The sequence below is a fragment of the Nerophis ophidion genome, linkage group LG08, assembly GCF_033978795.1.
Source record: "Nerophis ophidion isolate RoL-2023_Sa linkage group LG08, RoL_Noph_v1.0, whole genome shotgun sequence".
NCBI lineage: Eukaryota > Metazoa > Chordata > Actinopteri > Syngnathiformes > Syngnathidae > Nerophis > Nerophis ophidion.
In genome coordinates, this window is record NC_084618.1 from 66,998,713 (window position 1) to 67,025,100 (window position 26,388).

Below are 26,388 nucleotides of genomic sequence, written 5' to 3' on the forward strand. Positions count from 1 at the left end.
CTTCTACAAATGCATGTACTGCTACAGAGGGAACAATCATGAGAACAACATATATATTTTTATAGAAATTATTGTTAATTTATTTTTATAATTGTAATTGCAGTAGTTATTCACTTTAGTTGGATAAATTATTGTATCTTACATTATCAGAATATTTTTTTTCTGATATTTCACCAATGTATTTGATGATTACCTTTCCTATATACATTTTTGTATTTTATGTTATTTTATTACCATAAATACATGTGTTTTTGTTATACAAAAACTGTTATTTTAAAAAGCTAATTTAATTTATATATTACTTAGATTTATATCACACTTTTCTAGACACTCAAAGCGCTCACAAAGAAGTGGGACTCATCATTCATTCACACCTGGTGGTGGTAAGCTACATCTGTAGCCACAGCTGCCCTGGGGTAGACTGACGGAAGCGTGGCTGCCAGTTTGCGCCTACAGCCCCTCCGACCACCACCTATCATTCATTCACAAGTGTGAGCGGCACCGGGGGCAAAGGGTGAAGTGTCCTACCCAAGGACACAACGGCAGCAATTTTTTGGATGTCAATAGGTGGGAAGCGAACCTGCAACCCTCAGGTTTCTGGCCGGCCGCTCTACCCACTACGCCATGCCTTTATGTCTTTATTACTGGACCTCCTGGCTCAGGGTCTAGAGCAAAGAACTGTTATTGACACACAAACCTCATGTTTTGTTCAATCACAGATGAACCATTCAGAAACTTTAATAGCTTTTAAAAAAACAATTACAAGCATAGAATAATGTTGAATCAAGGTTTACACAAAGCTAATTCACAATAAAATAGGTTCAATGGTAATACAATTAATTACAGTGCAATCATACGTGATTTATTTAACACATTTGCTATTATTCATAAATAAAGAAGTGGAAACAAGCACGGTGACATCATGTTAGATGTTGGAATCAGAGGGCGTCTGAAATAAGATAAGATAAAAAGTATTATTATATTGTATATTTCACAATTCTTTTAAGTTTTTCTAGACCAAGACCAAACTCCTCTAGTTTTTTGTGTAATTCTGCCACAAATCTAACAAACAGCAATGAAAACACTCAAAATTATCTTTGCAAATGCCGTATATTCACTTACCGTGTACACAGGGTTTTTGAAAGACACAAAATCATCATCCCTGATGGGTTCAAATCCCTGTCGAGATACCAAATCATGTAAAAAGCTGAGCACAAACAAAAAAGTGTGAGTTAAGGTGTCCAAAGTGCAGCGCATGGGCAATTTGTTGGCTGCATTTTTTATTTTATTACAAGGGAGGATTATGGAAAATAAATATTAGTTTAGGAAAAAAAAAAGATCAATGTTAACATGTAGGCTTGTTCCTTAGATAGTAGATGGCTTTAGCATCGATAGAACTTAAGGCCTTAAATAAATAAATAATAAAACAACTGCAGGCACTATTTTAGTAAAAAAAATAATTGGATTGTCTAAAAAACAATCCAAAGTACAGTAGCTCAGCTTTGTGTCATATATGACATTCATGGTATAGGTAATAATATCACTGTTTTCTAATTTAAATGTATTTTTGCAATGTGCCACGCGCCAATATAAAGCACACTTTGGATACCCCCTTCCTTGAAATTATTTTCTTAGGTAAACAGGTGTTTGCGTAATTACCTGCGCGCTCGGGGGTTGTGAAGGGACGTTAGCATCTTCAGTGTCTGAGTTGTACGCCGGGTTCTCAAAGGCCTCCTGCTAATGTAAGTATAAAAAGTTATATTCAGGACTCAGGAATTATATTGATGTAGAAAATGGTGATGATGAGTCCAATCACCTTGTTGGCAGGATTGCTCATTGTTGTGGGCTCCTCCTCCATATACAATGGATTGGCGATACTCTTCTGCACAAATATGACATAGAAATAAGTCACAGAATACAAGACACTGCAGTTTGCAATGACTGTAATGTTGCTTTATAGACCTTGGTGTTTCCGTTAGGTGCAGCACTGGTCGGCACGCTCCTACTTCCAGGTTGCTTTTCAGCCTTGTAGAATGGATTCTCAAAACTCTTCTGCTCCGTCTCCACCAAGGATAAGCATGGAACCTGGCACCAGGAAAAAACATCAAAAAAGATCTAATAAGCACAGTAACAGCTTTTTTTTTTTCTCCATTTGTATCTACCGCATCTCCATTCAGCCTTGTGTCCGGGTCTTCTATTCTTGCCAAGTCTGGGGAAGGACGTTTTCTAAAAACAGAAACATTATAACAATTTTTCAAGAGTTAACTGTAATCATAAAAGGTTTATGAGTTCACATAATATGTAATACAATAAGGGTGTTAAAAACAATCCACACAACACTAGAAAACAAAACTAATTAGTTTGAGGCTAGACTTTTTCGAAAATAAAAAAATAAATATTAAGTCTATATCAATTTTTTTTCATATATATATATATATATATATATATATATATATATATATATATATATATATATGTTTATTTATTAACAAATATATATATATCGATTCTAGTTTCAAAAATCGGTTTTATTCCCCCGCTCCCGGCAATGTGTATGTGCCTTCTGGCCAATCAAAAACCGTGGGTATTGCGCAATAAGCAGCATGGCTACCTGGTTGCTAGCTACTAAGGGGAGTGTAGTGTTGTTGTGTTGCCGCTTAAATGAAGGTAGAAGAAAAAGAAACAGAACAGCCAGAAGAAGAAATACAACCGCCTCCGTGGACTTTGAAAGCCAACGTTTGGAGACACTTTGGATTTTACCGTGGCAAGAAAGGGTTTGACATGACTCATGCAATTTGCAGACTTTGCAACGATAAAGTTAAGTATTTTAGGAATACTTCAAATCCCCGCGCTCACTTGGACAGACACACCACAGAGTAATCAGAGGAAAAGGATCATCCACTAACAACACCAGTTTACAAAATTACCACCCAGTTCTAACGGGCAAAGAAGATAACCAGATCCATTGCTTGTTTCATTGGAAAAGACCTGCGACCATACAGCACAGTGGAGAGAGAAGGCTTCAGGTTCATTATCAAAACTATTGAGTCACGTTATGACATCCCATCACGATCACGCTCCGTTTTCTACAGACAATGTTGTACCTTCACTTTACAGAGACAAAGCTAAAAGTGGGGGAAGCTGTGACTAGAGCTAGCAGAGTAGCTCTTATATGTGATCACTGGACCTCTAGGAACTAGACTGGGGTGGATCCTGCTGAAATCCTACGTATTGAATGAATAGACAATAGTTTTGAATGGTAAAAATATCTTTTTTGAATCGGGAATTGAGTTGAATCGAAAAAATCAATTTTTAATGGAATCGTGACTCCGAGAATCGATATTGAATCGAATCGTGGGACACCCAAAGATTTGCATATATATATATATATCTATATACTGCGATGAGGTGGCGACTTGTCCAGGGTGTACCCCGCCTTCCGCCCGATTGTAGCTGAGATAGGCGCCAGCGACCCCGCGACCCCAAAAGGGAATAAGCGGTAGAAAATAGATGGATGGATGTATATATGTATACATATATATATATATATATATATATATATAAGGGATTAAGCGGTAGAAAATGGATGGATGGATATATATATATATATATATATATATATATATATATATATTCTTTCCATTTTTGGTTGTCAAAAACATCAGGTCAATCACATGAACAGTTTTGACTTAGTTTATACACCTGAACCATGGCTAGGAATCTAACCCATGCCTGCTGCCATTAATGGCAGGAGTATGTACCATACCACCAGCAGGGATGGAAAAAGATTCTACTTTATATTCATCAATATAAATAAAATAGTAATTTTTATACTTGAAAAAATGTACTTATTCATAATTATGTTATCCATCCATTTTCTACCGCTTATTCCCTTTCGGGGTCGCGGGGGGCGCTGGCGCCTATCTCAGCTACAATCGGGCGGAAGGCGGGGTACACCCTGGACAAGTCGCCACATCATCGCAGGGCCAACACAGATAGACAGACAACATTCACACTCACATTCACACACTAGGGCCAATTTAGTGTTGCCAATCAACCTATCCCCAGGTGCATGTCTTTGGAGGTGGGAGGAAGCCGGAGTACCCGGAGGGAACCCACGCATTCACGGGGAGAACATGCAAACTCCACACAGAAAGATCCCGAGCCTGGATTTGAACCCAGGACTGCAGGAACTTCGTATTGTGAGGCAGACGCACTAACCCCTCTACCACCGTGAATTATGTTATCATTGTAATAAATTCTAAAGAATGTATTATAAATCTGAGACATGCTGTAAGACAACATTATATAAAATGTATTTATTTATTTTGTAGACCAATAACTCCTATCCAACTATTTATTGACCTAATATTACTGCACAGTATTTTTTATTACAGCAATAGTTATTGATAAATGCATTTATAAACACAAACACAGTCTATATATTATCAATATTCCTATTAAAATAAGAGAAATCAACAGATTTCATTTTAATTATGGTATGACAATTATTCATGTCTAAAAAACATACCATTCAAAATTGTCGTAATTTTTATCATATGGTGATAAAATATGTGTAGATTTTTAGAAAAATATATAAATAGTACACATTCTGTGTACTCTTCTATTTATACATAAATGTTTTGTGAAATGTATTTTATTTATGTACTTTTGAAATAAATCTAAACACATGTCCTTATGAAAAATAAATGCCAAATTAAAATTTAGTCTAAATGTTTTCATTATTTTAACTGAACTGTAATGGCGGCTGAGATAGGCTCCAGCACCCCCCGCGACCCCGAAAGGAATGAGCGCTATGAAATGGATGGATGTAACAATGATATTACTAATAATAATTAATAATCAAAATAATACTACTATTATTATTAATACTACCAATACAAAAGATAATAATAACAATAATAATAACACTGATAATTGACTAAAGTTGTGTAAAAATAATGCTGCCTCTCACCTGAAGAGGCTGGGCATGGAAGGCATGGAAGGCATGGAGGGCATGGAAGGCATGGAAGGCATGGAGGGCATGGAGGGCATGGAGGGCATGGAGGGAAAGGTGTCCCTTACTACCTCCATCAGGTTGGACTTCTTCCTCGCAGCATAAACAAGAGTGACCAGCAGAAACAAGATGACCACCGTCACTCCGATGGCGATGCCGACTGTCGAAAAGATGGAGGACAAATGGATTGTGAGTACAAATAAATAAACTTCAGTAGTAGGGTTTTATTTTCTATTATTGTACTTGATGATGCCACCACGTCGTATATGTTGGTTTGGCAGTAATCTCCTTGCCATTCTGGAGGACACCTGAGACAAAGGACACAAATGTTACTTTCAACACACCATCCTAATGAGACATTTTTTTCCGTACTTGCAGAGTGCCTGGTTGTCATCAAAGTAGCAAGTGCCGCCATTTTGACACTGACAGGGTGGTGGCATGGTGGGTGGTGGGTCCAATCCTTAAAAGAAAAAAAAAATCTCTTAGGCTCTTTCGGCAACAATATTGACGCAAAAGTGTTTTCTAACATCACATACAAAAAGGTGTTTTGTAACATCACGTACCTGCGTCGCATTGCGTGTTACTTCCAGGGACAAATTCAGTGCCCTCGGGGCAGGCGCAGGAGTAGCCCCTCGGACGCAGTAGACATAGGTGGCTACACGTTCCTTTGCATGGATTCTTCACTGCAGACACAAGAAACATAAACATCACTTCTTTGTACACAATGACAAGCACTTAAAACAAAATCGGCATACAGCTTGTTTTTTAATGGCCCTCGACATGTTATAAAAACTGCGATGAGGTGGCGACTTGTCCAGGGTGTGTACCCCGCCTTACGCCCGATTGTAGCTGAGATAGGCGCCAGCGCCCCCCGCGACCCCAAAAGGGAATAAGCGGTAGAAAATGGATGGATGGATGGATGTTATAAAAAGGTAATTCATTAGTTATTAATGAGATGTATAGATATACAACTAAAAACCATTTGCTTTGTAACTTACAGTACAGCACAAAAACTAATATAAACATGTTATTTTTACAAAATAACTTAGCGTGTAGTGATGTACATTGAATTGGAGTTAGCATCTTTAATTTACAAAATGTATCAAATAAGTGTACCCCTGCATTTCTTAATAGTTTAGAATGCGGCCCTCTGTGAAAACATTTTAGATACCATTGGAAGACAATGATGAATGTAATGATTAATGACCTCCTGGCAGAGGTAATTAATCGGAGGATAAATGAAACCGCCATGTTTCTTTGTCTGTTGCTTCCAAAAGGAATGCAAGAGAGTCCACTCGTTGCAATGGAGTGAACCCTCTTGTCAGTCATACACTCTCTTTGTCTCTGTGGGTGGAGGTGGGGCTGTTAGCATACACACACAGTGAAGTTGAGCGTCCGAACTTAAACCTGAAGTAACATAGTAAAAATGATCTGTCTCACCACCAAAATTGTTACGTATTCCACTTCCGACTCTTCTTGAAAGTTTCATGAAAATCCGCCAATAACTCTCTGAGCTACGTTGATAACTAACTCACTAATTAACCCAGAGGTACAGATAATAATAACAATTATTATTATAAGCATTGATTAATGACTGATTTCTATTATTTATGCACATTTGGTCAAAATATCAGGGTATGGTGAATTTGTCGAAGTGTGTCTAATAAAGTAATATAGCAAAAAGAATGAAAGTGAGTCAGTGGCAGGTGACCAAACATCAAAGTTTTATGGAAAATAATATTACTGTTGATGGAGTTGTATCTCTGCTGCTGGTACACAGACAGCTGGGTCAACCACGGTCCAACAGTCAGCAGTTTGGTCTTGGTCCCAGTGCCAAACTTGTCCTGCCGGAACACCTCGCCGGTCTTCCATGTGCTCCAGTAAACATGGTCCTCGAACACGCTCACGCTAAAGGGGTTCCTCGCGTCTGTGGACAGAATCAGCAGTTTCGCAATCGTCTTGTACAGTTGTCTGACTGTCCTCACCTATGTAGACTGCAGTTCTGCGGTCCTCTCCGGAGGGCAGAACCGACTCAATGCGGCTCTCCTTGTAGTCTGACCAGTAAATTCTGTCGTTATTGGTGAAGTCAATGGAGAGACCGGTGGGCCAACCCAGGTTTTCCCCCACTAAGACCTTCCTTTCTTGACCGTCCAGCCAGGAACATTCAATCTTGGGTACTTCCCCTCGGTCGGTCCAGTACAACATCCTGCAGAAACATTTGTTCACAAAAGACAATACATTGTGTGTTGTTTCGACTAAACACCCTGAAGTTACAATTACTGTTGTTTCATATGTCTGTATAGCACACAGTTAGGGTGCATGTTTTAACACCTTTTCACCCTTTTTTGTGCAGCGGTTCAGGAGTAGAAGCTGGTCTTACCCCAGTCGAGGGTTGACCGCCACAGCAGCCGGCTGGCCCAGTTCAGTCTTGACCAAGTGCTTCCTGTAGCGTCCATCCAACATGGCCACTTCTAGCCTCCTCACTTTGGAGTCAGCCCAATACAGGTTCCTAAGAGTGACAAACAAAAGTACTTCTTACTGAGCCTAAAAAGCAATACAAAACAAAAAAGGCTCACTTAAGGTCCAAAGCTTACCTGCCCACCCAGTCCACAGCAATGCCGTTTGGTCTGGTGATGTACTTAATCCCGAGGTCAACAGCTGCGCCGATATTGTTGTTGCCGTCATCCAGGGAAGGTATATAAGCTCTCTTAATGGCGCCTGGGACAGAGCCCTCGCTGGCCACAGTGAAGTAGACCATACCTGATGGAGAACGTCAACTTATGACTTCTGAGAGTTTTTCCTCCTGGTATTTTTTGATAAAAATGACACTCACTGAATCCGGTGTTGTTGTGATCCCAGTCGTAGTCCAGCGCCTCGATGCGCTCAGATTCCTGTATGAAGTCGTGGTAGGTCTGCGTCTGAAGGTTGAACCTCCGGATACGAATTTTCTCGGGTAGAAGCAGCAAGGGAGTGGGGCCTAGGAGGAGGAGAGAGATAAAGGTTTGATATCAGTAGGTATTAGTTACTATTAACTCTGCTCACCTTCTGCCTCACACATGTCGCCGTTGCCGACTTTGCGGTAGCCGGGGGCGCACTCGCAGTCGTAGCTGCCCTTAGTGTTCTTACAGAGCTGAGGGCAGGTGCCAAACACCTCGCACTCATTGACGTCTGCAAGGGGTAAGGAGAATTTGTGGAAAAACATTTGGTACGGTCAACACGTTTTTTTGTGGTGTATGCATTCTTAAAGGGGACCTATGATGAATTTAATATTTTCTGACTTATAAATGTTGTTACAATGTTGGATACTCTTGCCAAAGCGTCAAATCAGAAGGTTCTTGCATTTTGGCATGAGTTTGCACACAGTTTTAGAAGCATCTGTTCGCAGGGATTTGCAGTCTGACTATGTTGTGACGTCACAGCGATGTCGACGTACTTATTTAGAAATTAAGTTAAGCTCTCAGCTACAGGTGTATGAGCGCATAATAACGCACACGTGCAACATGCAAGGACATAAATATTGCTAAAACAGCGCTTTCCAAGCAGCTCTGAATTGATCGGCAAGTGCGTTGGTATAAAACCCAAAAGGTTCGGCCACCGTGCATTTATACCGCGTTCCGCACGGGGACTGTGTTTGTTCGTATTGAGAGGCGAGTGTGCTGACCACTGGACTAAAAGCCCGACTCTTGAAGCCGCACTGGCTGGCCACTGTTACAAGTATTCCTAATGTTGTGGCCGGGTAAATATGTATAACGTTTATAAGTTTTTTTTCAACCGTGTCTCGGGAAAAAAATAGTGGTGACGATGTCAAGATTTATATTCAAACAGTGCACAGTTGCAAAAGATGAATTATGAGGATGGAAGAGTGGTTTTATTTGTAATCTGGAAACGTCTCCAGAATTGAACATCTTGCAGACATACTTAAAAAAGTTGTGACTGTGGCGCAAAACTTGCACAATGAGTATTTTTTTGGACCACAAGGAAGTGTTTTAAATGTAGATTAAAATCATCATGAATCCCCTTTTAATAGTAAAATATTGCAAGACTTTAAAAAATGTTCCTTTATAAACTTAGAATGTTAACAGCACAAAAACAAAATACATTATTATTGTCTACCGAGACAAGTGTAAGTGTTGTCCAGGTCCACCATGTATCCGGGCCGGCAGGAGCAGATGAATCCGGTGCCGTTCAAGTTGATACAATTCTGTTGGCAAACCTTTTCCTCGCAATTGCGATCTTGGCCGAAATCTGGAGACAAACCACATGGCAGTGTCCGCTATTGCGTAGCAGCTTGATTTTACGGAGCATTCATGTGCAACTTACTGCAGCCCAACTCGTCAGTGCGATCCCCGCAGTTGTCGTTGTGGTCGCATACATAAGGCAAAGGCACACAGTGTCCGTTGGTGCATTTAAACTGGTCCAGGGTGCAAGGAGGCAGGGTAGGTGGGCGGCCTGCAGAGGACACCATTTTGAGTTGACAACAATCAATCTGCAAACTACGATCAACATTGACGCAATAAACAAACTGTAATTATTTTTTTAAGGAGGGCAACACACAGAATGAATCACATGAATGGTTTGGTTTTGTTTGTAAGCCGAATGCTTTTCCAGGAATCGAATCTGCAGGAATCGAACCCATGCCTGCTGCCATCAAAGATGCTTGTACACACTGTAATTCTTTGCTCCATCCAAATCCAATGTTCGCTACTGGCTATTTAATCTCCCCTCAGATTTAAAATAATTTGTTCTGATTGCTGCTTAAACTGATTGGGCAACAATTCCATAAAATGTTCTTATCTCTTGTACATTTTTTTCTGCACAGCTTTGTTGTATCCTGCCACAGACACTGATGTCATTTTTGTGATTTCCCATTTTCCGCAGCCTAAAAGGGCAAAGAGCAGGGCTGGTATTAACAATGCTCAAACTAATCTTTTGTGAGGCTGCAACCTGCTGATAATAGTGTGTTAGCTTCAATTTCAATTTATTACATATTGACCTGGGATTGTAAAATATGTTCATCATACATGTAACAGTACATTCATATTGATATGTTTTATGCTGTATACAATAAACACCTTTGTATATAATTTAAATCACAACTGCTAAATTAATATGGTGGATTTTGTACATTACCACTTGTGTGTTTCTATGAGTTTATTAAAGAATGACATGTATTTTTTTATGTTTATTTGATAATAGATACTATTGTACTGTACATGTTTTATTTTAAATACAGAATATATATTGATCATTTGTATTATTTTTAATATTCATATTCTTCTTATGCGTTACTATTCATATATACAGTATATATATATATATATAAATAAATGATAAATGGGTTGTACTTGTATAGCGCTTTTCTAACTTCAAGGTACTCAAAGCGCTTTGACACTACTTCCACATTTACCCATTCACACACACATTCACACACTGATGGAGGGAGCTGCCATGCAAGGCGCCAACCAGCACCCATCAGGAGCAAGGGTGAAGTGTCTTGCTCAGGACACAACGGACATGACGAGGTTGGTTCTAGGTGGGATTTGAACCAGTGACCCTCGGGTTGCGCACGGCCACTCTTCCACTGCGCCACGCCATATATATATATATATATATATATATATATACACATATATATATATATATATATATATTAGGGGTGTGGGAAAAAATCGATTCGAATACGAATCGAATACGTTGTGCGATTTATTTGTATTTTTTTATCAATCAACAAAACAAGACACAGCAATACCATAACAATGCAATCCAATTCCAAAACCACACCTGACCCAGCAACACTCAGAACTGCAATAAACAGAGCAATTGAGAGGAGACAAAAACACGACACAGAACAAACCAAAAGTTGTGAAACAAAAATGAATATTATCAACAATAGTATCAATATTAGTTATAATTTCAGCATAGCAGTGATTAAAAATCCCTCATTGACATTATCATTAGACATTTATAAAAATTAAAAAAAAGTGTCACAGTGGCTGACACTTGCATCGCATCTCATAAGCTTGACAACACACTGTGTCCAATATTTTCACAAAGATAAAATAAGTAATATTTTTGGTTCGTTTAATAGTTAAAACAAATTTACATTATTGCAATCAGTTGATAAAACATTGCCCTGTACATTTATAAAAGCTTTTTTTTTTTTTTAAATCTACTATTCTGCTTGCATGTCAGCAGAATGGGGTAGATCCTGCTGAAATCCTATGTATTGAATGAATATAGAATCGTTTTGAATCGGAAAAGTATCGTTTTTAAATCGAGAATCGAAAAAAAATCGATATATTATTGAATCGTGACCCCAAGAATCGATATTGAATCGAATCGTGGGACACCCAAAGATTCGCAGCCCTAATATATACTTATGTATATGTGTGTGTATATATATATATATATATATATATATATTTCATACATACAAACTATATATACATACATATGTATGTATGTATGTATGTATATATATATATATATATATATATATATATATATATATATATATATATATATATATATATATATACATAATTGCACAATTAAATGCCTGGTTTCAGCAAATATTCCCGTTTTTCAAAGATAATATTTTGACAGTCAGAGCAATAATGGTTAAGCAATATTTACTATTGTTTTAATCAAATAAATTATTCATAACGGCATTTATTTACTGTTTATCAGTATTCATTATTGTTGATATTAGTTATTTAGTATTTTAAATAGATTTTGCAATAACATTTGAATTAAATCATTTATCTTGGTAAAAGAAAACACTGTCATATTTTGAAAACATTTTGATTTTATTCATATTAATTTAAATAAATAATTATTAAAAAAAAATACAATTAAATTAAATTAGACAAATATTAGTAAATACTGACCATGTCAGAGAGGTATTAATTCAACAATTTATTTTATTTACTTGAATTATATAATTAATTTATTAATTTAATTTAATTCATTTTATTTATTTTTGTAATATTTTTTAAATACAAAGTCAGTAAAATATCTTTATTAAAGGACCCTGTCTGAATGACTTACATTATTCAAATTAAATGCATTAATTAATTAATGGAATTATCAAAAGTATCTTTGACTAACAATGTTATTAATAAAAGTTACCTACAAATATATAAATCCAATCAATTTCCTTTATTTAACAAGTTAAAGACTAATTGCAATTAAAATCTATTTTTCAAGAGCGACTTGACACATTAGTTAATGTTAGTGTCAATTGAGACGTACATAGCTCCTCCTTCTCGTCACTCCCGTCGCCACAGTCATCATTTTGGTTGCACAGCAGGCCAGAAAAGATGCAGTAGCCATTTGCACAGCGGAATCTAGACGGCATCTCACAGGTAACGTTTACTGTTCAGAACAAAAGAAAACACACAAATCATTTTTTACTAGCCTCCCATTATTGATGATTGCCATTTTATGGACGGTAAATCTCACAGCATAAAGCTAGCTGTTCATCGGAGCGGTCGCCGCAGTCGTCAGTGCCGTCACACACCCAGCTCGGGGACAGACACAGATGGTTGGCGCACTCAAACTGCTCCAGTGGGCACCAACGGCCTCCTGGGTAACGAGTGGCTGAGCGGGCAAATGGGCATAATTTAAACCATCATAACAAAGTGGGTGCTAAAATGTTGAAATATAAACAGAGTTTAATTCACACAACAACAATTTTTATTATGTTTACGTACGACAGCTGGTCTCGTCTGTTAGATCCTCGCAGTCAGGGCGGCCGTCGCACTGCAGCACGGACGGGATGCAATGACCCGAGTCGCACTGGAACGAGCCTGGATGGCATGTCTGCAACTCTGGAAGAGCGTTCGCATACGCAATGTGAACAAAACTATCGGGACACCTGGCCCTTTAAATCTAATTGCTGGATTATTGACCCACTATTTAAGGAGTCTAAGCTAAGTTTACACTTTTAGGACTCATGAGACAACAACACATAGGAGTGTTCATGTTTTTTATGTTATGAATAGAAGTAAAAAGCATCTGCTCACCGCAGTCTCTCTCATCTGAGTTGTCCCCGCAGTCGTTGTCATGGTCGCACACCCACTTCCCGGGGATGCACTGTGCGTTGTCGCATTTAAACTCACTCTCCGAGCAAGGCCTTGGCTCTAAATACAAAATTGGAGTGATATTTACATAAAAAAAAAAATCACATCATAACACTGTGGGTGGAATTCTGGCAAAGTCACGCACGACAGTCTTGCTCGTCTGAGCCGTCACCGCAGTCGTTGCGGCCATCACACTTCCAGCGTATGGGGACGCAGCGGTGATTGTCGCAGCGGAAATCGCCCAGAGGGTCGCAGGTCACCTCCTCTGTTAAAAAGACAAGGTTAAAAAGGTACTAAATGGAGTTTAATGGCAGACATATTTGTAGTTGCAGTACTGACCGCAGCCTTGCTCGTCACTGTTGTCGATACAGTCGTTGGTGCCGTCGCAGCGGGCCCACTGAGGAATGCAGCGGTAGTTCGTTTTGCAGGAGAACTCGGTTTCGTCGCACTTGTAGTCGGGACCCACTAGGAGGGGTTAGAAGTGTGAGGAGAGGCTGGAGAAAGCATGGAAGTGCGCATCACTCACTGCAGGTGTCGTAAGGCTCGTCGGAGCCGTCGCCGCAGTCGTCCTGCGCGTCGCACACGTAGTTGGGCGGCAGACATTTGCCGTTGGCGCACTGGAACTGACCAGGTCGGCAGGTCTTCTGGGCGCAAGTGTCCGCCTCCTCGTCGCTGCCGTCGGAGCAGTCAGTGAAGCCGTCGCAGTGCCACGACATAGGGATGCACAAGTTGTTCTTGCACTGGAACTGATTGTCCTCGCAACGATGGTCACCTTAAAGCATTTGTGTGAATTTGTAATCCCAGAAGTCACACCAAGGGTTAAGCATCGTTTGAATTTCAACGATTCAGATTCTTCATCTTAATTGCCGTTCCTAAAGATTCTGATTCTTAAATAGGTAGAATATCCGTAAAAGTTTACATGCACCCTCCTTTGCACAATACAGCCTTTAAAAAAAAAAATTTTTTAAACTGCGCTTCTGAAAACTGTTGTTATGGTCAAGAAACTTGCTGCTTCTTATTTGTTGGCGGCAACTCTTTCTTCTTCCTTGGCACAGGCTATTGCTTCTTGGTTGGCAGCGGCAAATTTCTTCTTTGTTCAAGGCGGCTATTTCTTTGTCATTGTTCGGCAGCTATTTCTTTTTTATTGGCGGCGGTCATATTTCTTCTTTGTTGGCGACAACTATTTCTTCATTGTTTGGCAGCTATATCTTTTTCGTTGTTTGGCAGCAATTTTTTCTTCGTTAGCAGTGGCTATTCCTTCTTCGGTGGCGACAGCTATTTCATCTTTGTTAACAGGGGCTATAATTTATTTGCTGGGGGAAGCTATTTATTTTTGGTTTGCAGCAGCTATTTATTTTTTTGTTGGTGGCAGCTATTTCTCTTTCATTGGTGGCAGCGATTTCTTTTTTGCTGGCGGCGACTAATTATTCTTCGTTGTCAGCAGCTATTTATTTTTCGTTGTTAGCAGCTATTTCTTCTTCATTGGTGGCAGCGATTTCTTCTTCATTGATCAGCGGCTATTTCTTCTTTGTTGGTGGCGACTGATTATCCTCTGATGGTGGCAGCTGTTTCTTCTTTGTTGTGTGGCAGCTATTTTTTCTTCATTAATGATGCCTATTTCTTCTTTGTTAGCGGCAGCTATTTCTTCTTTGTTAGTGGCAGCTATTTCTTCTTGGCTGTTTCGGCAGCTCTTTCTTCTTTGTTGGTGACAGCCATAGTTCCTCTTTGTTGGTGGCGGCTATTTCTTCTTTGTTTTTTGATAGATATTTCTTCCGATCATACATCGAAATGAAAACATTTGAAGGCTTCCTTTGAAATAAAAATGTTAGTCCCGGTACCCATGTATGCTCAATGCCCTAGAAACAACCAAAATGTTTCCCTTTAACAATAGAGTGCATGAGAAAGTGAAAGGAAAACATAGCTATTATTGACAACACTGTATTTTTTTAAACAGGAGGTTGCCTACAGCCACAGCTTTTACTGCTAATCTTTTCTGACCTGGCGCTAATTAGAAATTTGCTTTTGTAGGTTAATTGGTGCTTAATTGAATTGAAGCAATATTTAGAGCAATTGGGGTAAATGATAAATGATAAATAAAAATGGGTTGTACTTGTATAGCGCTTTTCTACCTTCAAGGTACTCAAAGCGCTTTGACACTACTTCCACATTTACCCATTCACACACACATTCACACACTGATGGAGGGAGCTGCCATGCAAGGCGCCCACCAGCACCCATCAGGAGCAAGGGTGAAGTGTCTTGCTCAGGACACAACGGACGTGACGAGGTTGGTTATAGGTGGGATTTGAACCAGTGACCCTCGGGTTGCGCGCGGCCACTCTTCCACTGCGCCAATGGAAAATTTATACAATTTAAAGTGTGAGTGGACATACTGCAGAGGGCGGCGTCCTCATCGGAACCATCAGGACAGTCTGGATGGGCGTCACAGAGGAAGCCAGGATAGGTGCAGTTTCCGTCTTTGCACTGGAAGCGGCCAACGGGACAATAACGGGGCGGGCAGGTCTGAGGTTCATCCGAGCCATCTCCGCAATCTGATTGGCCGTCACACTTCCACCATATAGGAATACACCTGTTAATGAAACACTTATGACATGTAATAACTGTCTATTCCTATAAGCTACACTACCAATTACTGCTTTCAGACCTCTCGTTGTCCCCGCAGCGGAACTGAGTGCTGGAGCAGTCGGCAACACATTGGATCTTGAAACCAATAGAAAGGCCGATAAAGTGATCCGGGCATTCGCACGTGGCACTCTGCCCACCCGCCGCAATCAGACACAGATGGCTGCAGATCATGGTGTGGGATGAGCACGGGTTCTCACCTGGGAAACAGGAGGTAGATTATGAGCTGCTGTCCATGTCAGAGAAAACACAACATGACGGCCTCAAGTTAGATGACCCCGCCCTATGTATACACCAACTTTGTAAAAATAAGCGGAAAAAGCTTTGCTAAACATCTTAAATACAGCTGAACATGTGGGCATACTTGCCAACCCTCCCGGAATTTCCGTGAGACTCCCGAAATTCAGCGCCTCTTCCGAAAACCTACCAGAAGAAATTTTCTCCTGAAAATCTCCCGAAATTCAGCCGGAGCTGGAGGCTACGCCCCTCCAGCTCCTTGCGGACCTGAGTGGGGACAGCCTGTTTTCACGTCCGCTTTCCCACTATATAAACAGCTTGCCTGCCCAATCACGTTACAACATCAATGGATTTGAATAAAAAACTGCACACACAAGGAGACGAAGTAGAAGAACGAGGAAGTTACAGCCATGGCGACGCCGTCTGTAATAGAGTGATTCTATGTTGTCTGTTGCCATCTCCTGGTGAATGTTGGCCTTAGCGTTATGGGGTTGCTATTTGATTGGCCAACGATTTACGTGGTATTGTGCACCTGACGGCAAGTGAGGGAGTCTGTTCTGAAGCCCACAGTAAAGAGACATAACTTTATCACCTTGCCTGGTTATTGACTCCAACCCGATATATTACACCATCGACGAGCAAAATGAAGAAATAAATGGCAGAACATAGGTTACTCAAATAGTGAAAGGTAAGTGTTTTTTTTTTTTTAGTAACCAGCAAGCACAGTACAGTTAGTAGAACAACTGTGTTTTTATTACTGTGTATTTGATAGGTGCCGTCTGAAATTCAACTATTTCATACATATATATATATATATATATAAATATATATATATATATACATATATATATATATATATATATATATATATATATATATATATATATATATATATATATATATAATACTCGAGTTGGTGAATTGTAGATGTAAATATATTCCTCCCCTCTTAACCACGCCCCCCACCCCAACCACGCCCCCACCCACGCCTCCACCCCACCCCCGACCACGCCCCCCCATCCCACACCTCCACCTCCCGAAATCGGAGGTCTCAAGGTTGGCAAGTATGCATGTGGGAGTTTTTAAGTTTGATCAATTTGTAGTTTATGCAGCAAACAGGCTAGCCTAACATGATATTTCTTATTAAAATGTTACTGTAATGTCACCATAAATGATTCCCGGGCGCGGCACCGCTGCTACCCACTGCTCCCTTACTTCACAGGGGTGAGAGTGATCAAGGGGATGGGTCAAAGGCAGAGGACAAATTTCACCACACCTGGTGTGTGTGACAATCATTGGTAATTTAACTTTAACTTAATGTAGCTAATAAGCTAACGTGTGTGTCCTCCTTTCCCACTCCTTAATGTTACCTAACGGTGAATGATGTAAGGGATCTATTGGGTTAGTCAAGTGCAGATACAGCAAACCTGCAAAGTGCACAAACTTGGACAAACACAGCTAACTAGCATTAAAGCTACAGAAACGCAAAATGACTGCTGTCATTACTAAAAGCAATTGAAAAACTGTCTAAAAGGCATCAAGGCGAGTTTTGGACAGCACACTTTTAATACAATATTGTGTATTATTTAACATCAGTGTAAAAATGGTGTAAAATAGCTCAATACATTAAATTCTAGTTTAAGGTATGTACAAATGTCTTACTTGGTGGTTGCCTGTAGGGGTGGACCACATGTAGGTCATAGGGTCGGTGTGTGTTGTTGCCCATGATCATGCGCCCTTCGCCGGTGTATTTGTGAGCCTTTTCCACATCGTGTGTGTTCCAATCTGTCCAGTAGACCCAGTCCTCAAAGAGGGACACTGCAAAGACATGCGGCAGTGAGCCAGCAATGGCCCGGTGTCGGTTTTTGCCATCCATGTCTGCAAAGCTGCAAAGAGTGAATGCAGAGATGAATCAGATGTATGCACAAAGAAACAGGCTGCGAGTGACTTATATGTCAACTCACTCTAGGAAGTTGAGGTGGGAATCAGCAAAGAAGATCTTATTGGTGGTGTAGTCTATAGTCAGAGCACTGGGCCACTCCAGCTTGGCTGTTATGATGGCGATAACATTGCTTCCGTCCATGCCTGCCCTGCCGATATATGGAGTGTCAGCCCAGTCGGTCCAGTACAGCCATCTGTGGATAAAGGAGGACAGAAGGAGAGCAATGAGGCATCCCAGCTTCTACAATATCATAGTTACAGATGATTCATGTTTGCATGTACCCATATTTGGGGTTCACAGCCACAGCGCGAGGCCGGGTGATGGTGTAAGTGTTGTTTCCATTTGTGAAGTGGCCGGTGAGCAGCTTCTTCATGTAGCGCCCATCCAGCTCCATCACATGCACAGAGCCGTAGTAACTGTCCACCCAGTACAACTTCCTGTGACGGATGTAACACAGCAGCTTAGTACTTATACTTCAGAGGCATTGGATTTGAAACCTTTAACTAGAATACCTTGGCTATGTCTATCACTACATGGGTAATTTCACTAAAATAAACACACAAAAAAACTACTTTAAACTGTCAGGCAATTTTAACTAATCAGATAACTGAAGAAATTAATTTCTGGAAGAGGCACAATAAAAAATGGTGAATAAAGGTTTGACTGAAAAAATTTGTTAAGAAAACAAAAGTAATTAAAAAATAAAAATGAGAATATGTTAGACTGTCATGTCATAAAAAGACAAAAACACATAGATAAATAAAAACTCAAACAAATTAAAAAAAAGTCTTAAGTTTTTCCATGTAAAAACTTTGGGGAAAAATAGTGTCAAAAAGTTTGCAGAAAATTATGATAATGCACACGAATATGTACATGCGGACAAAAAACTGAAACATAATTATACAAATGATGTATTATTTACTGTGTAATATGTATTCATATTAAAAAAACAAGTATTTATTACTAAAATGTTTATTTTTTATTATTTTATTTATTATACCCAGTTTTTAACTGCTAGACAAAAAGGTGTCAACCTCAAGGCCCCGCGGCCAGATCTGGCCCGCCATTTCATTTTACGTGGTCTGTGAAAGGCTGGGAATAATGTAAATAAAGCACTCATGGGCTAAATGTATTTGTTCTTTCAATTTTGACTGAGAAAAGGTACTGCTTGCAATTGCACATATTCTCAACTAAACTATTATCTGATAATGCAAAAAGATATTCTCAGCATTTTTGGAGGGTTACTAAAAATGTATACTTAAATATCTGCTTGTTACCTTGACCTACAATTTCAAAGCAAGTTAGTAAAAGTTATCATTATTATAAACAATTGTCTATTAAAATTGTTTAACAATGACTATTATACATATATATTCATACATACATATATATACATACATACTTCTTCACATATATATACATACATACACACTTATATATACATACATAGATATGTGTGTGTGTGTGTATATATATATATATATATATATATATATATATATATATATATATATATACACATTACATATTAGGGTTCCGAATCTTTGGGTGTCCCACGATTCGATTCAATATCGATTCTTGGGGTCGCGATTCGATTATAAATAGATTTTTTGATTCAAAGCGATTCTCGATTCAAAAACGATATTTTCCGATTCAAAATGATTCCGTATTCATTCAATACATAGGATTTCAGCAGGATCTACCCCAGTCTGCTGACATGCAAGCAGAGTAGTAGATTTAAAAAAAAGCTTTTATAATTGTAAAGGAAAATGTTTTATCAACTGATTGCAATAATGTGAATTTGTTTTAACTATTAAACGAACCAAAAATATGACTTATTTTATCTTTGTGAAAACATTGGACACAGTGTGTTGTCAAGCTTATGAGATGCGATGCAAGTGTAAGCCACTGTGACACTTGTTCTTTTTTTCTATTTTTATAAATGTCCAATGATAATGTCAATGAGGGATTTTTAATCACTGCTATGCTGAAATTATAACTCATTTTGATACCATTGGTGATAATATTCATTTTGGGACGGTGTGGCGCAGTGGAATAGTGGTCGTGCGCAACCCGAGGGTCCCTGGTTCAATCCCCAGCTAGTACCAACCTCGTCACGTCCGTTGTTTCTTTGATCAAGACACTTCACCCTTGCTCCTGACGGGTGCTGGTTAGCGCCTTGCATGGCAAATCCCTCCTTTAGTGTGTGAATGTGTGTGTGAATGGATAAATGTGGAAGTAGTGTCAAAGCGCTTTGAGTACCTTGAAGGTAGAAAAGCGCTATACAAGTACAATCCATTTATCATTTATTTTTGTTTCACTACTTTTGGTTTGTTCTGTGTCGTGTTTGTGTCTCCTTAATTGCTCTATTTACATGCTGGGTCAGTTTTGGTTTTGGAATTGGATTGCATTGTTATGGTATTGCTGTGTATTATTTTGTTGGATTGATAAAAAAAAATTTTTTTTAAATCGAGTTTTTAAAAATGAGATCCGATTCCTAATCGCACAACTTGGGAATCGCGATTCAAATTCGAACCGATTTTTTCCCACACCCCTAATATATGTATATGTACACACACATACATATATACACTTATCTAAACACATATTTGAATATATATATACACATATACATACATATGTGTGTGTATATATACACATATACATCCATCCATTTTTCAACCGCTTGTCCCTTTCGGGGTCGCTGGATATACATATGTATCTATCTACCTATCTATCTATATATATATATAAATAATACATATATATATATATATATATATATATATATATATAATAAATATATATATATATATATAAATAATAAATGCTGTGCTTTGCTATATGTACAGTATAGCATATACAGATTTTACGAATACTTGTTATACTAACCCTACCTTCCAACCCAATCAATCGCCAGTCCCTCTGCTCCAAGAATGCCGTTATCCACCAGCACCTCCCTGTTGCTCCCGTCAAAACGCATCCTCTCAATCTTTCCCACTCCGGCATCGAGCCAATAAAGCCTCTTTTCGGAATAATCATAATCCAGAGCCACCACGTTGGAGAGGCCCTGCAGGACTATTCTCAACTGGGATCCGTCTGTGGTCAGGTTGCGGATGTAGTAGCGATTGGTATACAACAGATAAGGGTCGACGCCGCTGTTCTGCCGACAGGTGCGCCCGTTGGGTTCCCGCAGGTATCCTGGGGCACATCTGCAGTGATAGGAGCCTGCGGTGTTGTCGCAGAGCTGGCTGCAGACGGCCGGCGTGCTTAGGCACTCGTTGATGTCCTCGCAGGCTTTGCCGTCGGGCATGAGCTGGTAGCCGGGGTTGCAGGAGCAGAAGTAGCCTGTGAGCGTGTCCGTGCACAGCTGGGCACACTGGTGGACTGATGGGTTGCGGCATTCATTGATGCCTAAATGAAAAAGATTTACACTTAGCTTTAAATGTAATTGAATTGAATATTTAATTTTTTTTAAAATCAAGTCAAATAATTCACTATCAAAATTTTTCATTAAATCAAATTGTATACTTAATATTGAATACAATAATAACACAACTAAAATAAATTGATTAATTTACAATACAAACCCAGATGGATGGATATTTGTGATAGAAATTTACATTTCAAAGTATTCAAAACAAAATTAATTTTACATTTACGATTTTTTTTTTAAATACTTTAAATTACATTTTGTAACTTCACAAAAACAATTAAAACAAGAATGTACAACTAAATAACTATATCAGATTTGTTTGAATGTACAATCAAAAATGTTCTTCTGGAGTCCTGCAGGTGACAGAAATGTTCATTACAAAAGTGGGATAAAGTGTCCCACTTGGTCTCAGGGAGCAGTTACTGCCATTGTGTCCTTGGGCAAGACACTTTACCTACCTTGTACCCAGTGCCACCTACACTATGCTATAATCTGGCAAATTTCAAGTCTGCACAGCATATTGCTAATTATTTTTTAATTAAATATAAATATGATTATTAAAATAAATGTTACAAACATTATATTTTTTTAAGAAAACAATGATACAGTTTGGCAATATTTGTACACTAAAATGTGTACTGATTTAAATGGTGGTATTTAGTATTACAAATATCCATCCATCCATCCATCCATCCATCTATCCATCTTCTTCCGCTTATCTGAGGTCGGGTCGCGGGGGCAACAGCCTAAGCATGGAAGCCCAGCCTTCCCTCTCCCCAGCAACTTCATCCAGCTCTTCCCGGGGGATCCCGAGGCGTTCCCAGGCCAGCCGGGATACATAGTATTCCCAACATGTCCTGGGTCTTCCCTGTGGCCTCCTACCGGTCGGACGTGCTCTAAACACCTCCCTAGGGAGGTGTTCGGGTGGCATCCTGACCAGATGCCCAAACCACTTCATCTGGATCCTCTCGATGTAGACGAGCAGCGGCTTTACTTTGAGCTCCCCCCGGATGGCAGAGCTTCTCACCCTATCTGTAAAGGAGAGCCCCGCCACCCGGCGGAGGAAACTCATTGCGGCCGCTTGTACCCGTGATCTTGTCCTTTCGGTCATAACCCAAAGCTCATGACCATAGGCGAGGATGGGAACGTAGATCGACCGGTAAATTGAAAGCTTTGCCTTCCGGCTCAGCTCCTTCTTCACCACAACGGATCGATACAGCATCCGCATTACTGAAGAAGCCGCACCGATCTGCCTGTCGATCTCACAATCCAGTCTTCCCTCACTCGTGAACAAGACTCCGAGGTACTCCTCCACTTGGGGCAGGGTCATCTCCACAACCTGGAGTTGGTACTCCAACCTTTTCCGGGCGAGAACCATGGACTCGGACTTGGCGGTGCTGATTCTCATTCCAGTCGCTTCACACTCGGCTGCGAACCGATCGAGTGAGAGCTGAAGATTCTGGTCAGATGAAGCCATCAGGACCACATCATCTTCAAAAAGCAGAGACCTAATTCTGCAGCAACCAAACCGGATCCCCTCAATGCCTTGACTGTGCCCTAAAATTACGTCCATAAAAGTTATGAACGGTGACAAAGAGCAGCCTTGGCGGAGTCCAACCTTCACTGGAAAAGTGTCCGACTTACTGCCGGCAATGAGGACCAAGCTCTGACACTGATCATACAGGGAGCGGACCGCCACAATCAGACAGTCCTATACCCCATACTCTCTGAGCACTCGTCACAGGACTTCCCGAAGGAAACGGTCAAATGCCTTCTCGGGGTACACAAAGCACATGAATGAAGACTGGTTGGGCAAACTCCCATGCACCCTCAAGGACCCTGCCGAGAGTATAGAACTGGTCCACAGTTCCACGACCAGGACGAAAACCACACTGTTCTTCCTGAATCCGAGTTTCGACTATCCAGCATAGCCTCCTCTCCAGTACACCTGAATAGACCTTACCGGGAAGGCTGAAGAGTATGATCCCACAATAGTTGGAAAACACACTCCAGTTCCCTGTCTTAAAGAGAGGAACCTCCACCCCGGTCTGCCAATCCAGAGGTACCACACCCAATGTCCACGTGATGCTGCAGAGTCTTGTCAACCAAGACAGCCCCACAGCATTCAGAGCCTTAAGGTACTCCGGGCGGATCGCATCCAACCCCGGGGCCTTGCCACCGAAGAGCTTTTTAACTACCTCAACAACCTCAGCCCCAGAAATAGGGGAGCCCACCACAGATTCCCCAGGCACTGTTTCCTAATAGGAAGACGTGTTGGTGGGATTGAGAAGGTCTTCGAAGTATTTCCTCCACCGATCCACAACATAAGTTTTTTAATGTATTATTTGGCATCACATTACTTAGTTCTAATTCGATTTCCATAAAAGTAGCGTTACTCAACTTCCAGGTTTTCTGGAATTCAACATTAGACATGTTTTAAACGATTCTATTTTGAGCTACTGAGTTGAGTTTCTCACCGCAGCCTTTTTCATCACTGTTGTCCTGGCAGTCCTTCACACTGTTGCACACGTTCTTTGCATCGATGCACTCGCCCGACTTGCACAAGTACTGATTAGGTGCGCACGTGGGCTGGGCCGTGACGCACAAGCTGTCCGCTTCGTCGGAACCGTCCAGGCAGTCGTTAGTGCCATCGCAGGTATAAGCCGAGTAGATGCAGGCCCCGTTGCCGCAGGTGAACTGGTAGCTGCTGCATGTGTCGTAAGTACAGCCCAGCTCGTCGCTACCGTCTCCGCAGTCATTCACACGGTCGCAACTAAGATAAGAGTGCAATGTTGGGTCAATTTCTTATGAGCGATAATATCAGCAGATGCATATTTTCTACTCACTGGAAGGGGAGGTAAATGCATAGGCCATTTTTGCAGGCGAACTCGTTCATGTGGCATGTCCGATTGGGGCAGTTTTGAACTTCATCGGCCGCGTCGACGCAGTCTTTGTCGCCGTCACACACAAAGTTTAAGGGGACGCAACGTGGGTGACCCGGGGACCAGGTAGGGCAGGTAAATTGGTTAGAGCTGCATGTACGCTGACCTGTGAAGACACAAATAGTAGCGTTGTGACAGTCCATCATCAGATTTTTCGTTGCAGAAAATTCCGTACGATATAGAGGTGTACCAAGTTTCGACATTAATAAGTCAGGGACAGGAAGTGTGACTGTCATGCGGTATAGTCACGCGCCTACTCTGTAAATGCTGACCAACTTTGGGCTAGTGAGAGGTGGAAAACCCTCCTCTGTCATTTTTTAACAATAATCTGATGCTCTCCTATTAAATTAAAAAATCTCAGACAAGTACCACAAATGGTAATAGTAGGGTTTTTCACCTCAGATACAATAACAAATAATGGTGCCTTGAGCATTGGTCGATACCTAATATTAATCCAATATGACATTAGCACAAATCAGAGCACAAAATTTAAATATTTTTGTCGTGTGAAATGTTAGAACAGGCTTGATCAAGCGAAATTACTCAAACAGAGAATAATGGGAGGTGTGAAAAAAAAACGAATTATTAACTTGGATGTACTTATGCTGTCCTAAAAATGAAGTGGAGTGGTAATTTGTTTTTGGCCACACCTAATGGTCACAATAATTAATTAAGTTAGGCGTATGTTGAATAATCCAGACACTTTTGTTACTCAGTACTCTCTAATACGCTACTGCCTAGGAAAGTTTGTATGTGTAACTAATATGCAACTATAATTATTCTATATTTGTTTGAAATGACAATTGTCGCCTTTTAGACGGCAATATTTTTTAACGAGAGTTATTGCGTATGTCTAGCTTGTGTGGTGTTGTGTACTTAGTTGTTGTGTAGCTGTTCAATCCTAGTACCCTGTTTACCATTTGTAAATGATTTGAATAAAATACAAGAGAAGACCAACCTTGTCTGCTTATTGGAAGACATTTAAATGTTAACTGGCTGTCCAATTTTGCACAATTGAACACGCTGCAGGACTGTTTATATCGGAAATTTTAGATGCAAGCCGATATCACCCGATTTTTGCTGATATCAGACCGACATCAGCAAGTGTTACAGTTTGAGAATCACTGCACTACTTACAGTAGATAGTGAAACCTCATGTTAAAAAAGTCCAATCAATACATTGTTAAAAGGGTTTTATGAATAAAATGCTTTCTGACCACACTGCAGCTCAGGAGCCTCGTCACTGCTGTCCCAGCAGTCGTTGTTGCCGTCACAGATCATGGACTGTGGGATGCAGTTGCCGTTGGTACATGTGAACTGGCTGGCGCTGCAAGTTTGCACTACATGCTCTTTAGAAAAATAGAAAGAGCGCACATAAGCCTAATGTCGGCTCAGCATGGCCAGTCATGTGTCATGCACTGGCTAAAATTGACTTGCCGCATGTGGAAGGTTCATCGGTCCCATCGCTGCAGTCATTGTAGAAGTCACACACCCAAGAGGTAGGGATGCACTTGCCAACGTCACACTGGAACTCGCTCGGAGGGCACGTACGACCCGCTGTGAGTTTTTGTGCAAAACAAATCTACATTTAGAGACTTAGAGATTTAGATTTAGAAAAAAAAGGCACAACTCGTTTACCGCAGAAGAGAGGGTTCTCGTCGCTGTTGTCGCCACAGTTGTTGTAGCCATCGCACAGCTTGTTAGGGTAGATGCAGATGTTGGTGTTGTCACATTTGATCTGGCCCGTGGGACAGACCCTGTCAGCTGGAGAGGGTCAACAAGGGTTACGTATTAACTGTATAATCTGGAGAACATACTCAAGATACTAACCTCATTAGGCTATATTATATTCTACTATAAAATATTAAAACCGACTCTTAGGATGATGCAGAACAGTTCCATGCAAATGGAACCACAATAATAAAACACACTGATCACCCTGTGACTTGTGTTTTGCACGCTCAACAAAAGAGTATGGATGACTAAATCAATACATCCAATGCATCCCATCCATCCATTTTTTACCGCATGTCCCTCTCGGGGTGAGATAATATTTTGTTTGACAATGCTAGTATTCATTTAACATG

The 26,388-nt window shown here is 40.3% G+C and overlaps 1 protein-coding gene across 1 annotated transcript in view; it reads right to left on the reverse strand.

Annotated features, from left to right (window-relative positions):
- Window positions 1-783: 783 nt before the first annotated feature.
- The window catches only part of lrp2b (low density lipoprotein receptor-related protein 2b), a 71,289-nt gene continuing 45,684 nt past the window's right edge, over window positions 784-26,388 (reverse strand). Inside the window, exons 48-83 of the mRNA XM_061909836.1 lie at window positions 25,940-26,065; window positions 25,739-25,858; window positions 25,519-25,650; window positions 24,206-24,407; window positions 23,837-24,132; window positions 20,821-21,337; window positions 18,205-18,360; window positions 17,946-18,116; window positions 17,644-17,867; window positions 15,767-15,944; window positions 15,495-15,691; window positions 13,628-13,873; window positions 13,441-13,566; window positions 13,247-13,366; window positions 13,045-13,161; window positions 12,733-12,849; window positions 12,482-12,619; window positions 12,272-12,394; window positions 9,338-9,466; window positions 9,131-9,262; window positions 8,060-8,185; window positions 7,851-7,994; window positions 7,612-7,777; window positions 7,398-7,526; window positions 7,003-7,223; window positions 6,762-6,944; window positions 5,581-5,700; window positions 5,390-5,477; window positions 5,261-5,325; window positions 4,976-5,177; window positions 2,163-2,226; window positions 1,963-2,085; window positions 1,817-1,882; window positions 1,660-1,737; window positions 1,123-1,179; window positions 784-949 (exon numbers count right to left, since the gene is read on the reverse strand). Coding sequence (XP_061765820.1) covers window positions 926-949; window positions 1,123-1,179; window positions 1,660-1,737; window positions 1,817-1,882; window positions 1,963-2,085; window positions 2,163-2,226; window positions 4,976-5,177; window positions 5,261-5,325; window positions 5,390-5,477; window positions 5,581-5,700; window positions 6,762-6,944; window positions 7,003-7,223; window positions 7,398-7,526; window positions 7,612-7,777; window positions 7,851-7,994; window positions 8,060-8,185; window positions 9,131-9,262; window positions 9,338-9,466; window positions 12,272-12,394; window positions 12,482-12,619; window positions 12,733-12,849; window positions 13,045-13,161; window positions 13,247-13,366; window positions 13,441-13,566; window positions 13,628-13,873; window positions 15,495-15,691; window positions 15,767-15,944; window positions 17,644-17,867; window positions 17,946-18,116; window positions 18,205-18,360; window positions 20,821-21,337; window positions 23,837-24,132; window positions 24,206-24,407; window positions 25,519-25,650; window positions 25,739-25,858; window positions 25,940-26,065 — 5,423 coding nt within the window. The 3' untranslated portion in view covers window positions 784-925. The remainder of the gene's footprint in view (window positions 950-1,122; window positions 1,180-1,659; window positions 1,738-1,816; window positions 1,883-1,962; window positions 2,086-2,162; window positions 2,227-4,975; window positions 5,178-5,260; window positions 5,326-5,389; window positions 5,478-5,580; window positions 5,701-6,761; window positions 6,945-7,002; window positions 7,224-7,397; window positions 7,527-7,611; window positions 7,778-7,850; window positions 7,995-8,059; window positions 8,186-9,130; window positions 9,263-9,337; window positions 9,467-12,271; window positions 12,395-12,481; window positions 12,620-12,732; window positions 12,850-13,044; window positions 13,162-13,246; window positions 13,367-13,440; window positions 13,567-13,627; window positions 13,874-15,494; window positions 15,692-15,766; window positions 15,945-17,643; window positions 17,868-17,945; window positions 18,117-18,204; window positions 18,361-20,820; window positions 21,338-23,836; window positions 24,133-24,205; window positions 24,408-25,518; window positions 25,651-25,738; window positions 25,859-25,939; window positions 26,066-26,388) is intronic.